Source organism: Rana temporaria, chromosome 1 (genome assembly GCF_905171775.1).
Source record: "Rana temporaria chromosome 1, aRanTem1.1, whole genome shotgun sequence".
Classification (NCBI taxonomy): Eukaryota; Metazoa; Chordata; class Amphibia; order Anura; family Ranidae; genus Rana; species Rana temporaria.
In genome coordinates this window covers 474,385,052-474,399,582 of record NC_053489.1, presented here as the reverse complement: position 1 = coordinate 474,399,582, position 14,531 = coordinate 474,385,052, and the positions used below count along the sequence as shown (strand labels likewise).

General features: G+C 47.1%; 2 protein-coding genes across 2 annotated transcripts in view; both read left to right on the top strand.

Annotated features, from left to right (window-relative positions):
- MCUB (mitochondrial calcium uniporter dominant negative subunit beta) overlaps window positions 1-14,531 on the top strand; it is a 135,646-nt gene that overhangs the window by 12,334 nt on the left and 108,781 nt on the right. The window lies entirely within an intron of this gene.
- On the top strand, window positions 9,829-14,505 carry LOC120917789. Its single transcript, XM_040329337.1, has 2 exons — window positions 9,829-11,053; window positions 11,240-14,505. The coding sequence occupies exons 1-2, from the start codon at window positions 10,732-10,734 to the stop codon at window positions 11,899-11,901; spliced, it is 984 nt and encodes a 327-aa protein (XP_040185271.1). The 5' UTR covers window positions 9,829-10,731; the 3' UTR covers window positions 11,902-14,505.

Sequence of the window (14,531 nt, the reverse complement as noted above, 5' to 3'; positions counted from 1 at the left end):
GGGGGGGGGGGTCCTACTATGATCTCTGTGAGAGGTAATATATACAGTTGTGCTCATAGGTTTACATACTACAAAATTTATGATTTCTTGGCCATTTTTCAGAGAATATGAATAAATCAAAAACATTTGTTTGACTCATGGTTAGTGTTTGGCTGAAGCCATTTATTATCAATCAACTGTGTTGACTCTTTTTAAATCATAATGGCAACAGACACTACCCAAATGACCCTGATCAAAATCCGTAAAAGGCGAAACATGTAGAGACAAATCAGATGTGCACCTGTTTGTACATTTCACTGTTCCAATCTGTGAATATTTTATGTATTCAATTTTATGATTTTTATCTATTACAAATACATTTTCTATTTTTCTAATATTGGTGTATGTGCACTTTAAAAGTCCCAACAAACCTCTCTGTATTTTATGTATTCATTAGGGATGTGGCACCTTTTAAATTAAGTTTTCAACAACCCAGCTCAAAAACTTTTCCTTCTGCTCTGTGACCCTGATCAAAATTTTACATACCCTGGTAATTTTTGGCCTGACAACATGCACACAAGTTGACACAAAGGGGTTTGAATGGCTATTAAAGGTAATCATCCTCACCTGTGATCTGTTTGCTTGTTTTAATTGTGTGTGTATAAAAGGTCAAAGAGTTTCTAGACTCCTAAGGGTCCTTTCACACTAGCGGACCGTTCGTCTGCTCATTACAAGTCCATTAATGGACTTGTAATGAATCCCTATGGGATTGCGTCCGTTAGCGGATGGAGCATCCGCTAGTGTCCGCGTCAGTCGGGATCCGCTTTCCCGAACGGAAGAAACCCTATTTTTCTTCCGTTCGGCGGGACGGACCGGATGCAGACGGACAGACGGTCCGCCTGCATCCGGTCCCCCATAGGGGACAGCGGAGCAGAGACAGGGCGGTCCCTGCACTGTGTGCGGGGACTGCCCTATCCGCCGACAGCTCAGCGGGGATCCCCGCTGAGCTTTGGCGGACACACGGAGCGGACCCAGAAACGGTCCGCTCCGTGTGAAAGAGCCCTAACAGACCCTTGCATCTTTCATCCAGTGTTGCACTGACGTTTCTGGGATTTGTGTCATGGGGAATGCAAAATAATTGTCAAAGGATCTGCGGGAAATGGTAGTTCCTCCAAAAAAGGATGTTTATTGGTACATATGGTAAAAAGGGTTACATTCATTTTTTCATAAAATATTAAAGAAAAATAAACAGACAGTTACTCCAATGAGAACAACATTGGACTACTATAAAAACATGAAAAAAATATATGTAGTCTCTCACATTCCATAACCCGTCCCATAGTAGACAGTGAACCAGCCCCGGGCCCATTCACTCTCCCCTATATATGTCAGCATATTGATTAAGCTGTGCACCGCTGCACCCATATTTTAAAGAAGTAACCTGTCCAGCACCAATTCGAGCGGGGCTAGCCCCGGTGTATTGAACCAGGGGGCCCACATCAATTTAAACTTCCCCTGTTGGCCTGTGCTGGTGTATATATATTTCTCTGCCCAGAGAGTAAATCCCATCTGAGCTATATATTTCTCTGCCCAGAGAGTAAATCCCATCTGAGCTATATATTTCTCTGCCCAGAGAGTAAATCCCATCTGAGCTATCCATTCACCCAACCTGGGGGGTTCCGTGGCCTTCCAGTGATGGAGGATATACAAAAACAATTAAGTGGCGCTAAAGAATAATAATAATGTTGAAAGTGATATGACAATGGTAAGTCAACACCACATGACAATATGATCAAATAAAAATCCATATATAATAAATCAAACAGCAGTGGGTCGCTGAGAGATGCACCGCCAATGAATGATCTCGTATGATGGACGATTCTGGACACCACAGTGAAATAAGAATGAATCAATGTGTGAATAATAACCACCACCGGGAGGGGAGGCTTACCAGAAGTATTGAACCCTAATAAGCATACGCCTAAAGGGTCAATATAGACTGTATATAGGTTGATGGAACCACATCAATCCGATCTCTAGGGACTCTGCTGCTGCCATGCGCAACTTTTTATTGATGCCCTTTGTTTCTATCGAAACTGTAAGTGTTTTTAACCGTTATTAAATTTCATTATTATTACGGTATTACACTATGCGACTTTGTTTTCTTTTATGTACCTTGGATATGATCTGATCTCTGGGAGTTATCAACAAGACGCTGTCACTCCCACTGCTCTGGTTTAAAGTGATGTTTTCAAGCCATCGTTTCAATTGTATATCCAGATCCGATTGATGTGGTTCCATCAACCTATATACAGTCTATATTGACCCTTTAGGCGTATGCTTATTAGGGTTCAATACTTCTGGTAAGCCTCCCCTCCCGGTGGTGGTTATTATTTACACATTCATTCATTCTTATTTCACTGTGGTGTCCAGAATCGTCCATCATACGAGATCATTCATTGGCGGTGCATCTCTCAGCGACCCACTGCTGTTTGATTTATTATATATGGATTTTTATTTGATCATATTGTCATGTGGTGTTGACTTACCATTGTCATATCACTTTCAACATTATTATTATTCTTTAGCACCACTTAATTGTTTTTGTATATTTTCATCACTCTCTTGTTTCACTAGATTGTTTGTGGCTGCTCACCACATAGATAGCGCAGATTTATTCTTGTTTTCAGTGATGGAGGATAAGTTTGTGGGTCTGAAAGAGGGCCCTGCGCGGGAAAAGGTAGTTGAACTGTATAAAACAGAAAAGGGATATAAAAAGATATCCAAGGAATTGAGAATGCCAATCAGCAGTGTTCAAACCCTAATCAAGAAGTGGAAAATGAGGGGTTCTGTTGAAACCGAACCAAGGTCAGGTAGACGAACTACAATTTCAGCCACAACTGCCAGTAAACTAGTTTGCGATGCAAAGAAAAACCCACAAATAACTTCGGATGAAAGACGGAACTCTCTGAAAACATGTGGTGTGGCTGTTTCAAGATGCACAGTAAGGTGGCACTTGAAGAAAGGCTGCATGGTCGAGTCGTTGGAAGAAAGCCAATACTACACAAATTCCACAAAGTATCCCGCTCACAATACGCCAAACGACACAGAGACATTTTTGGCACAAAGCCATTTGGAGTAATGGGACCAAAATTCAGCTTTTTGGCCACAAATATAAACATTTACATTTAAAGAGGCGTCAACAAGGCCTATAATGAAAGGTACACCATTCCTACTGTGAAACACGGAGGTGGATCGCTGATGTTTTGGGGATGTGTGAGCTACAAAGGCACAGCAAATTTGGTCAAAATTGATGGCAAGATGAATGCAGTATGTTATCAAAAAATACTGGAGGAACATTTGCATTCATCAGCCAGAAAGCTGCACATGGGACGTACTTGGACATTCCAACATGACAATGATCCAAAGCACAAGACCAAGTCGACCTGTCATTGGCTACAGCAGAATAAAGTGAAGGTTTTGGAGTGGCCATCTCAGTCTCCTGACCTCAATATCATTGAGCCACTCTGGGTAGATCTCAAACGTGCAGTTTGTGCAAGACAGCCCAAGAATTTACAGGAACTGGAGGCTTTTTTGCCAAGAGGAATGGGCAGCTTTACCATCTGACAAGATAAAGAGCCTCGTCCACAAATACCACAAAAGAATTCAAGCTGTCATTGATGTTAAAGGGGGCAATACACGGTATTAAGAACTGGGGTTATGGGCACAACTGTATTTGTCATGAATGCACTTTGCATTAAATTCATTCTGAGGCATGTTCTACTTTAACCACCATTCTTTCACATTTTTCACTTTGATGTTTCCTTCTGTCGCCACCAACTTTCAAGTTTTCTAGTTGCCATGGGTGTTGATGGCTGAACCACTACCCTGAGCTGCCCATCATACAGAGCCTATTGGACTTGGTAGAGAAGCATGCAGGGAAGTTTTGCGTTTTTTTTTTTTCCCCCCACTAAGCCTACCAAAATAACTGAACCGAAGAAAATGTAATCTGTACATAATTCCATCCTATATTAATTTCACTTTTACAAAGTGTCATAAAAATAGCTTTCTAATTTGAGTTCCAGTTTGTACTTGCTAATCTACTTGTACTGTAAAAGAAACCCGTCAGGTTATCATCAGATTTTTTCACACCTTTTGGTGTTGGCTTGCTTTCCATTCTAATTTTTCGACTGCATGGCTCAGGTTTGTTCTAAATAATACATATAGCTCATCTGCATAAAAATGCCAAATGGACCTGTAATATTGGAATACAGACATAGAATTGTAAAGCTTAGATGCTTTAAAAAAAAACAAAAAAACAGGGTTATACTTAACTGCTCTATGGAATGGTTTTGCACAGAGCATCTCCAATCTCCTTTTCTTGTGTCCCCCGCCGACACTCCTGGCTCCTCCCGAGATCTTGAGATACGCAGCGTAAGTGCAAATATGCGCCGTCGTATCTATGCGCGGTGCCCACAAACTGAGATACGCCTAAAAATAGGCTTCATCCGACCGACGTAACTTGCCTACGTCGGCGTATGGTGGGCGCATATTTACGCTGGACGCATGTGGCGCTCCCATTGATTTCCTATTCAAATATGGAAATGAGGGAGATACGTCGATTCATTAACGTACTTGCGCCCGGCGCATAATATACGCGGTTTGCGTATGTCGTACGTCCGGCGTAAAGTTATTCCCCCATATATGAGGCGCAACCCATGCAAAGGTATGGACCAGGGAACACAAGCCGTCGTATCTTTTGTCGTTTACGTTGTACGTGAATATGACTAGGCGTAGCTTACATTCACATCGTAGGCAGTGATCCGGCGTATCTTGGGGAGTAGTTTCGACGTGATTCTGAGCATGCGCACTGGATGCGTCCACGGGACGGCGCATGCTCTGTTCGTTATTCGTATCTTTATGGCGCTCGGCCCATCATTTGCATGGGGTCACGCCTCATTTGCATGGCTCATGCCCACTTCCACTTACGACGACTTACGCCTAAGAAACCCAGCGCAGATTTGGTGGCAAGTGCTTTGTGAATTCGGTGCTTGCCTCTCTGCCCTGCGTTGGCGTAGCGTAAAGAAGATGCGCTACGGCAGCATAAATATGCGCCAATGTATGTGAATCCGGGCCATAGTTTTTATTTTTTTCTGTTATTTTTTTTGTAAATAAGTAAGTACGTTTTTCTTCTTCTTCAATTATGGGCACCGATAGGCGCCGCTGGTATGCTGCCCTGATGGGCACTCATAGGCAGCACTGGGCACTCTTTGACAGCACTGATGGGTACTTATGGGTGGCACTGATAGGTGGGCACTGGGCATAGATGGGCACTAAGAGGTGGCTCTGGACACTGGGTGGCACTGATGGACACTGAGGGGTGGCACTGATGGCATTGCTGGGCCTCATTTCAGTCAGTGCCCATGTTGCCAGTCAGTGCAACAGTCAGGTTTTTTGTGTGCCTATTTTTGCTCTATTGAGCACCGGGGGGCACTCCCTGGTGGTCCAGTGCTGGCATCCGAGGGGGGGCTACACTGATAAACAGCGCGAACCCCCCCCCCTGTCAGGAGAGCCGCCGATCGGCTCTCCTTTACTCGCGTCTGTCAGACGCGAGTGAGGAAGAGCCGATCGACGGCTCTTCCTGTTTACATCGTGATCAGCCGTGGTTGGACACGGCTGATCACGTGGTAAAGAGCCTCCGCCGGAGGCTCTTTACTGAGATCGAAGATGCAGGGTGTCAGACTGACACCCCGCATCACCGATTGCCGCGCGCCCCCACGGGCGTGCGTCTGCATGTAATCCTGCAGGACGTCAATAGACGTCCAATCAGGATTTCAGAACCACTTCCCGGCAGTCAATTGACTATTGACCGGGCGGGAAGTGGTTAAGCAAGCCTAAGGCTATAGATACACATCGCCCAAATATCAGCTGTATCGGCCAGTTCAACAGGAACCGTTGGACATTTTGGTCAGTGTGTAAAGCAGTTTTTTTTTTTCTGACACAAGCCATTCTAATGACCAGATTTTGTCAAAGATGTGCTGAAAAACCAGCATTGAATCAGCGCTCCCAGCCAATGGCTTGTGAGCGCTGATCAGTGTGTTCTGGCGGGGTGGCGACGACACAGTACCCCTGTCGGAACACAAAGATGCAGTGAGGTGAGATCTCTGCACTAAAATCGCGTGTGTAAGGCCCCATACAGACGACCGAACATGTCTGCTGAAACTGGTCCGCGGACCTAGTTTAGCAGACATGTTCGGTCGTCTGTACAGCCGAGCGGACAGGATTCCACCGTACATTTGCCTGCCGGGCCTTTTTCGAGCGGGCAAATATTTCTAAACATGTTTAGAAACATGCCCGCTGGAATCCTGTCCGTCGGACATGTTCGGTCGTCTGTACAGACCTACCGTACATGTCCGAGCGACCGCCATCCCTCGCATGCGTCGAATGACTTCGACGCATGCGTGGAAGCATTGAAGTGCTAGGGCCGCGCACGTCGCCGCGACTGCACGGCCTTGTTGCCGCGTATCGCGCGGATTTCTGTATGATGGTGAGTACAGCCATCATACAGAAATCTCCGGGCAGACATGTACGCTGAAAACGGTCCGGCGGACCGGTTTCATCGTACATGTTTGCTCGTCTGTACGGGGCCTTAGTACAGAGATCTGTCAGATTTAGTTTTTTTTTTTCGTTTGCCCCACTGGGTTGAATGAAAGAAGCTTTACATGTGTACCAGGCTTAACCCACAAGAATTGCCTGTATTCACCTTTTAAAGCAGTAGTAAAGTTCTAAGAAGAAAAAAAAGTCCACCTGCAAGTTAATGTTATTGTTAGGATCAGCGGCTAAGACCACCAGACACGTAGCTACACACAGGAACTGAAACCAAACTATTTATATCATTAAAGTGATATTTATTTACAGTGAACACACCTCATTAAACATACACAGCAACCAGTGAAAAACATAAACCACTACAGCAAACAAGAACAAGAATAACTAATGAAACTAACTGCTAACTACATACAATATCTACAATACAAGAGACAAAGACGACAAGGATGCAAGTTAGAGGACAAGACTGGGAACAAGGCAGAAGGGTGCAGGATGGATCAGGACAAGGGAAGGTTATCGGGCACAATCTAGTAGCAAGGAGGCGATCAGACAGGATAGTGACGCCCTAGGGGAAGGGAGGAGCAGCATTCTGGGAGACACCTGCTGGTGGACACTGGAACTGCAGCCATCTGTAAAGTGAACCCCAGTGCCACCAGCAGGTGAACTCAACCCTGGCAGTTATAATGTGCTGGTATGCACTCCATTCTTGCCTTAAAATACTGTATAACCCTCCAATGGTGCATTGTCCCTGCTGCCAGGGCTTTCATCTTTACCTGGTCTTCCTTCCGGGTTTGTGGGCTCCAGGGTATGCTGTACCTTCAGAGCGCATGCGCGGGTAATGTCACCGGCTGCATCCTATGTGAATATCTCCTAAACGGTGCAAGTTTAGGAGATATTCACTACCTACAAGTAAGCCTTATTATAGGCTTACCTGTAGAAAAAGAGTTAAAAAGCTGTTCCATGATAATGTGCAAAGTTTTGCTACGGCCACTCTGGGTTTGATTTAGTAAAACTGGAGAGTGCAAAAACTGAACATTGAAGCCGAGGATGCCCATTGAGCAGGCAGACATGATGGAAGTGGAGGATTTACAAGAAGAAAAAAGGTATTTGCATGGCAGGAAAACAAAAAATGGCAGGTAGATAATAGGAAGTGATCACGAAACTCTGCTTTTCTTTACTTTGTGGGTATCATGTTAACAAACTGATCACATTATAGTTTAGGCATTTAAAATGAGAGAATTTGAGGTCCCGGTATACAGTTTTATTTTCCCCTTTGAATTTGTCAAATACATGTCCTTTCTGTTTTGAGCCCCTTTTGAATTCATTTCCATCTGCATTTTCATAGAGTTCTGTTAGCTGTAATTAAATGCAAATTTTGGAAGCAATCCTAGAAGAGTTGCAGTCTGATACTAAGCACAGCAGTGAAGGATGATTACCACACACAAGCCGAGGCGGCTTTTGCTACAAGAACAGAAATTCCCAGACAGGCAGAAGAGATTTTAACAATATAGTCAGCAAATGCAAAAAACGTACAATCATCTCACCGTAACTATGGTATCATAGCCTAGTAATGCATTCTCTGTTCAGAATTATGATGGAACTCCAATAGATAGCTGCTGAGTTGGTACTTATTCCTCCCTTCATCTATTCATGGAATATTCCTATCTCCTGGATGATGGCTATGTAGCAGCATTCCAGCTGTGTTCTGAGCGGCTGTTCTCAAGCACCTCCTAAATTGTCCATCCCAGAGAAATCATTTTGTGAAACTATTGTTCAAACAATTTCTTTTAGCACTCAATTTCACATGTACACCAAACAGTTATTTTCTCATACACACAGCCTAGGGATATATATATATATATATATATATATATATATATATATGTCAGGGTGGTTTTTGAGCATATTTTAAGAGCTGTCGTATATATAATTAGTGATATTAAAGGCAACTTATTTTTTTTATTTTTTTTTATATAACAAACATGTTCTACTTGCTCAGTACAGTGGTTTTGCACAGAGCAACCCTGAAACTCCTCTTCTTGGGTCCCCTGCTGGCCCTCCTGCCCCAGAGCAAGCAACTTGCTGTGGGGGGGGGGGGGGGCACTCGAGCAGGCTCACTCCTCCTGAGCTGCTGCTCTGTGTGTCCATTCAAACACAGAGCCATGGCTTGGCCCTGTCCCCTCTTTCTTACCATTGGCTCACTAGCTGTGATTTGATAGCCAGTGAATGTATGAAGGTAAAAAACATTGGCCCAGATTCAAGAAGCTATTGCGCCCGCGCAACCATAGGTTGCGCGGCGCAATAGCTGTTTTGCTCCCGCGTAGCGAATGCCCCTGATTCAGGAACATCGCTACGCGGACTGCAGCCTAGGATATGACGGACATAAGCCTCCTTATGCCTTCATATCTCAGGCTGCATTCTTGCGTTGGCCGCTAGGGGGCGCGGCCATTGTGATCGGCGTATAGTATGCAAATTGCATACTACCACCGATTCACAAAAGTTGCGCGGGCCCTGCGCACGCAAGGTACAGAGTTTCCGTACGGCGACTTTAGCGCAAGGCTGCTCCTGCAAATAGTAGGGGCAGCCAATGCTAAAGTATAGCCGCCCTTCCCGCTCGTGAAATTTAAATTTCACGTCGTTTACGTAAGTGATTCGTGAATGGCGCTGGACGCCATTCACGTTCACTTAGAAGCAAATGACGTCCTTGCGACGTCATTTGCCGCAATGCACGTCGGGAAAGTTTCCCGACGGAGCATGCGCTGTTCGCTCGGCGCGGGAGCGCGCCTAATTTAAATGATTTCCGCCCCCGGCGGGATCATTTACATTAGGCGCCCTTACGCCGGGCTAATTAGCATAGCGCCCGCGCAATTTACGGAGCTACTGCTCCGTGAATCGCGGGCAAATCGAAATATTTGCGTGGGCGCAGAGCAAAAATCGTTGCCCTTTGCCCACGCAAATATTGCGCGGATCTACCTGAATCTGGGCCATTGTGCCTTTACAACTACTTTAAAGGGGTTGTAAAGGTTTGTTTTTTATTTTCTAAATAGGTTCCTTTAAGCTAGTGCATTGTTTGTTCACTTACCTTTTTCTTTCGAATCCCCTTCTAAATGTTATTTTTTCTCTAGTCGTCTTCCAGGACGGCACCCTGAGAGATGACTGGCTTCTCCTGACAGGAAACACAATCAAAAAGAGGTTAAAAACCCCGCCCCTTCCCGTGCTCCTCAGTTCTTGATTGTGTTTCCCCACAGCGAAACGTTTATTTTTTTCTGACCTAAGGCCTGGGGCTGGTGGTCCCCCCCCTGGGAACTGAACCGCAGGCACTGGGTAGCCTTTGGGTTTAGCGAAGATTTCCATTCCTAGGGGGTCCCTTCTTGCTCAGGGGGGCCTCACTATGTGGGTTGAAGAACCCCCCTGAGTGCTGGAGTCTCCTGGGGATAGGTGGCTATTCTGGAGCTCCAGGGGCTGATCCACTCTCTCTCTCTGAGCTTTCCCCTTACCTTGGAGGTCTGTGGGTCAGGCTCTCTCCGGTGGTGGGGGTTTTCTGTGCGGTCTGGGGCTGCGACTGGGTCGTCCTGGATTCCCTGGAGCGTTCATTGCCGTTTTCGAATTTGGCGCCAAAACCGGCGTCTCACAGAGCCGGCGGCGCAGGGCAATGACGTCACACGCGCGGCGCGTGTCACTTCCGGGTCGGCTCAGCAAAGATGGCGCGCTGCAGCTCCAACACGCCAGTCGGCTTCCCACGGCACCGGAGACACACGAAAGGGCAGCAGCAGCCGAGAGAGAGCGGCGCCTTCATCCTCACGCGATGGAGCGAGAGGTCCGGTCGTCTACGACCCCGGCTGCGGAGGAGACCACAGGGGGTGAGTCTTCCTGGACACAGGTATGGTGGGCTGGGACCCAGTAGTTGTTCCCTAGTATTTACATACATGCCTGTGTATCCTTTTCTTTCTAGGGGAGGATTTTGTTGCCCAGGGGGGTGCTAGTCGTTCAGTTAAAGACACTAGTCGCTCCAAAAAATGTGGCTATTGTAGTTGCAAGTTACCCTCAGATTATTCCAAACCCTTTTGTGCTAAATGTATCATTAAATTGGCAGGGAAGGAGACCTCTGAAATTCTGAAAGGATTTCTTGAGGTCCAGTCTGAGATGCTCTCTACTCTTAAAGAATTTCATGTGTCTTTAAAGAGCAAAGAGCCTGAAGCCCCCATCGCAGGGCCCTCTTCTCAAGAAAGTTCCTCTTCGCAGATTTTTAGAGTCCGCCAGGAATCCCTTGGTTCCTTAGTATCTGACTCTGAAGATTCAGAGATTCCTCCCCAGGAGGAAGGTTCTATTGGTCAGGCGGAAGAAGAAAATGAGGATACTAGGACAGGCAGATATGTCTTTGCTGCCGACGACATGGAAGGTCTCCTTGAGGCAGTGTACGCCTCCGAGGAGATTCCACAGCCTACGGAAGAAATTTCCACACAGGATAGGTTATACCAAGGCCTGTCTAAACCTCAGGCCAAAGCTATTCCGGTACATCAGTCCCTTAAGGATATCATCCTCAGGGAATGGGCAGAACCAGAGAAAAAGCTTTTAAGATACAAGACCTGGAAACGACGTTGCCCCTTTAAAGAGGAGGAGGAGTCTAAATTTTTTAAAATACCTAGATTAGATGCTCCCCTCGCGCAAATTTCCAAACAGTCGGACCTCTCCTTTGAGGACACAGGCAACTTGAAAGATCCTATGGATCGGCGGGCAGAGACCTCCTTGTGTAGGGCCTGGGAAGCTAATGCGGCTGCCTTGAGCCCCGCATTGGCTTCGGCCTGTATTGCTAGGAATGCTAATTCTTGGATCTCCAAGTTGATGGAACATGTGTCCCAGGGTTCAGACTCTAAGGGGATTCTAGAATCCCTTCAGCTCATAGGGAGCGCAGTAGCTTATTTAGCAGACACCTCAGTAGAGACGGTACGTTCTACCGCAAAGACAGGAGCCCTCCTCAACTCTGCCAGAAGAGCAGTATGGGTCAAGATGTGGAATGGGGACCTTGCGTCTAAGAACCGCCTTTGTGGTCTTCCCTTCGAGGGCTCCCTTCTCTTCGGTACGGGCCTGGATCAGGCCCTGACTAGGTCCTCAGAGAAAGGGGTGCGTTTTCCTACTAAGCCTAGACAAAACAAGAAAAAGTTTTTTCGAGGCCCCCAGGGGGGGTTTGGAGGTAAGAACCGTTCCTCGGAGAAGAAGGCCCCTTACAACAGACGTTGGGGTGCTGGGAAGGAAAAACAAAAAGGGGGTATCCTTTTTTCCAATCCAAAACCCAGCGACAAGGACTCCAAATGACGGGAAGGTCGGGGGAAGACTCTCCCAGTTCCTTCCCAGGTGGGAGAGTATTACTCAAAGTCCCCACATTCTCCAAATCGTAAGGGAGGGGTACAAACTAGAGTTCCGTCAGCTTCCCCCTCCAAACTTTATTCTGACTCACTTACCCAAGGACCCTCTCAAGTCAGCAGGCCTTCTGCAAAATGTCTCAGAACTGGCACAACAGGGGGTCATAGTTCCAGTCCCTGTGTACCAGAGAGGGTTGGGAGTGTACTCCCACATCTTTGTGGTCCCCAAGCCTTCAGGAAAATTTCGATTGATTATCAATCTGAAACCCCTGAATACCTCCCTCCTCCACAAGAGGTTTCGAATGGAGAGTATTTACAGCCTCAGGAGGCTCCTACTAAGAGAGGTATTCATGGTCACCATCGATTTAAGAGACGCGTACCTCCATGTCCCAATCTTCTTGGGTCATCAGAGGTTCCTCAGGTTTGCGATCGCCTCCGCCCAGGGAGTACAGCATTGGCAATTTGCTGCCCTTCCTTTCGGACTGGCCTCCAGTCCAAGGGTCTTTACCAAGGTCCTGGCGGAGGCGATCGCTTTCCTGCACCTACAAGGGATAGCGTTAGTTCCCTATCTCGACGATTTGATACTATACAATCAAAGTCGAGATCTCCTTCTTTCGGATCTAGCCACTGTGATGACTACCCTCGAGTCCTTGGGTTGGATCATCAACAAGGAGAAATCTTCACTCCTTCCAGAGCAGAAGAAACTCTATCTAGGGTTTCTGATAGATTCCTTGGAGAGGAAGCTCTTTTTACCCAACGACAAGATCCGGGGTCTCATGTCAGTGGTCAGATCAACGTTAGAAGGAGTAGAGTCCTCCTTCAGGGACATCATGAGAGTTCTAGGCCTAATGACCTCCTGTATTCCAGCAGTCCCGTGGGCTCAGCTCCACTCCAGACCCCTCCAATTTTTCCTTCTTTCCTCCTGGGACGGAAGAAGGGAATCCCTAGAGCTCAGAGTCAGTCTCCCAGAACCAGTGAAGCTCTCACTGGGCTGGTGGCTCATCCCACAGAACCTACAGCAAGGTCTGTCGTGGGGCCAGATCAATCCGGTCAGGATCACCACGGACGCCAGCTCATGGGGGTGGGGCGCACATCTGGACGATCTCCGTGCCCAGGGTACCTGGGGACAACGACAGAAGGGGGCCTCTTCAAATTACCGCGAGCTATTAGCGGTCGGAGAGGCTCTGAAGGCATTCGAGGACAGAGTCTTGGACCAGGAGGTCCAGATCATTTCCGACAATGCGACCGCGGTGGCCTTCCTCAACCATCAGGGGGGCACCAGATCTCGCACCCTTCTAGACTTGTCCTTAGAGATCCTGGGCTGGGCCGAGCAGAGAGTTCTCTCACTCTCGGCGGTACACCTGAAAGGGACCCTCAATCTGGAGGCAGACTATTTAAGTCGCCATCCCATTCTCCAGGGAGAATGGGAACTAAATACAGAGATTTTCAGTCTAATATGCCAGCACTTTGGCAGCCCAGAGATAGATCTCTTCGCCCGCAGGGCAAACCGGAAGGTGAAGAGGTTCTTCTCTCTCTCCCGAGAACACGGCTCGGAGGGGGTGGATGCACTGGCACAGGTATGGAGGTTCCAGCTAGCCTATGCCTTCCCTCCCTTGAGCCTGATTCCGAGAGTCCTGCAGAAGGTAAATCTAGCAGTAGGGAAGTTCATTCTCGTCACACCCTGGTGGCCCAAGAGGGCCTGGTTTCCCGCTCTAGAGCGAGGGTCAGTGTTGCCTCCCCTACTTCTCCCTGTCCGGGCGGACCTTCTTCGTCAGGGTCCGATTTATCACCCAGAACCCGGCTTCTTCAAGCTGACGGCCTGGTGCTTGAGAGGCGGAACCTGAGGGAGAAGGGCTGCTCCGAGAGAGTTATTGACACGCTTCTAGCCAGTAGGAAGGTAGTCACTAGGCGTATATATGCAAAAACCTGGGGTATCTTCTCTCGCTGGTGCTCAGAGAGACAGAATTCTCAGCAGGAGACCTCGGTCATCTTAGATTTTCTCCAAGATGGAGTAGACAAGGGGTTAGCCACAAGGACTCTAAGGGTTCAGGTGGCAGCCTTGTCGTATTTTTTGGATAGACGTCTATCCCTGGACCCCCTGGTCAAAAGGTTTCTTATAGCCAGAGACAGGTTGTCCCCAGTTCAGATCTCTAGGGTTCCACCCTGGGATCTTTCGTTAGTGTTAAACCAACTTACCAAGGCTCCGTTTGAGCCAATTGACAATATCCCCATCAGGTTACTCACCTTTAAATTTGCCTTCCTCTTGGCAATCACGACAGCCAAGAGGATAGGTGATATGCAGGCGCTCTCCATTAAAGAGCCATTTTTTCGCTTATTTGAGGACAGGGTTGTTCTAAGTCAGGACCCCCTTTATCTTCCTAAGGTAGTGACAAAGTTCCACAGGTCACAGGAAGTAATCCTCCCTTCTTTTTGTTCAAATCCCCAGAATGAAGGAGAAGCTTCCTTTCATTGTCTGGATGTTAGACGATGTCTATTAGCTTACTTAGAAAGAGTTACAGTCTTTAGACGTTCTACTCATCTATTAATTTGTTTTTCGGGTCAGAAAAGAGGCCTTCAAGCGTC

What these genes read in the sequence shown, in the direction of transcription:
- LOC120917789 (XM_040329337.1), top strand. Translation starts at nt 10,732, where the DNA reads ATGCTCTCTACTCTTAAAGAATTTCATGTGTCTTTAAAGAGCAAAGAG. An exon ending in GGAAGAAATTTCCACACAGG is followed by an intron (nt 11,054 to 11,239) that starts ATAGGTTATACC and finishes TACCTAGATTAG; the next exon opens with ATGCTCCCCTCGCGCAAATT.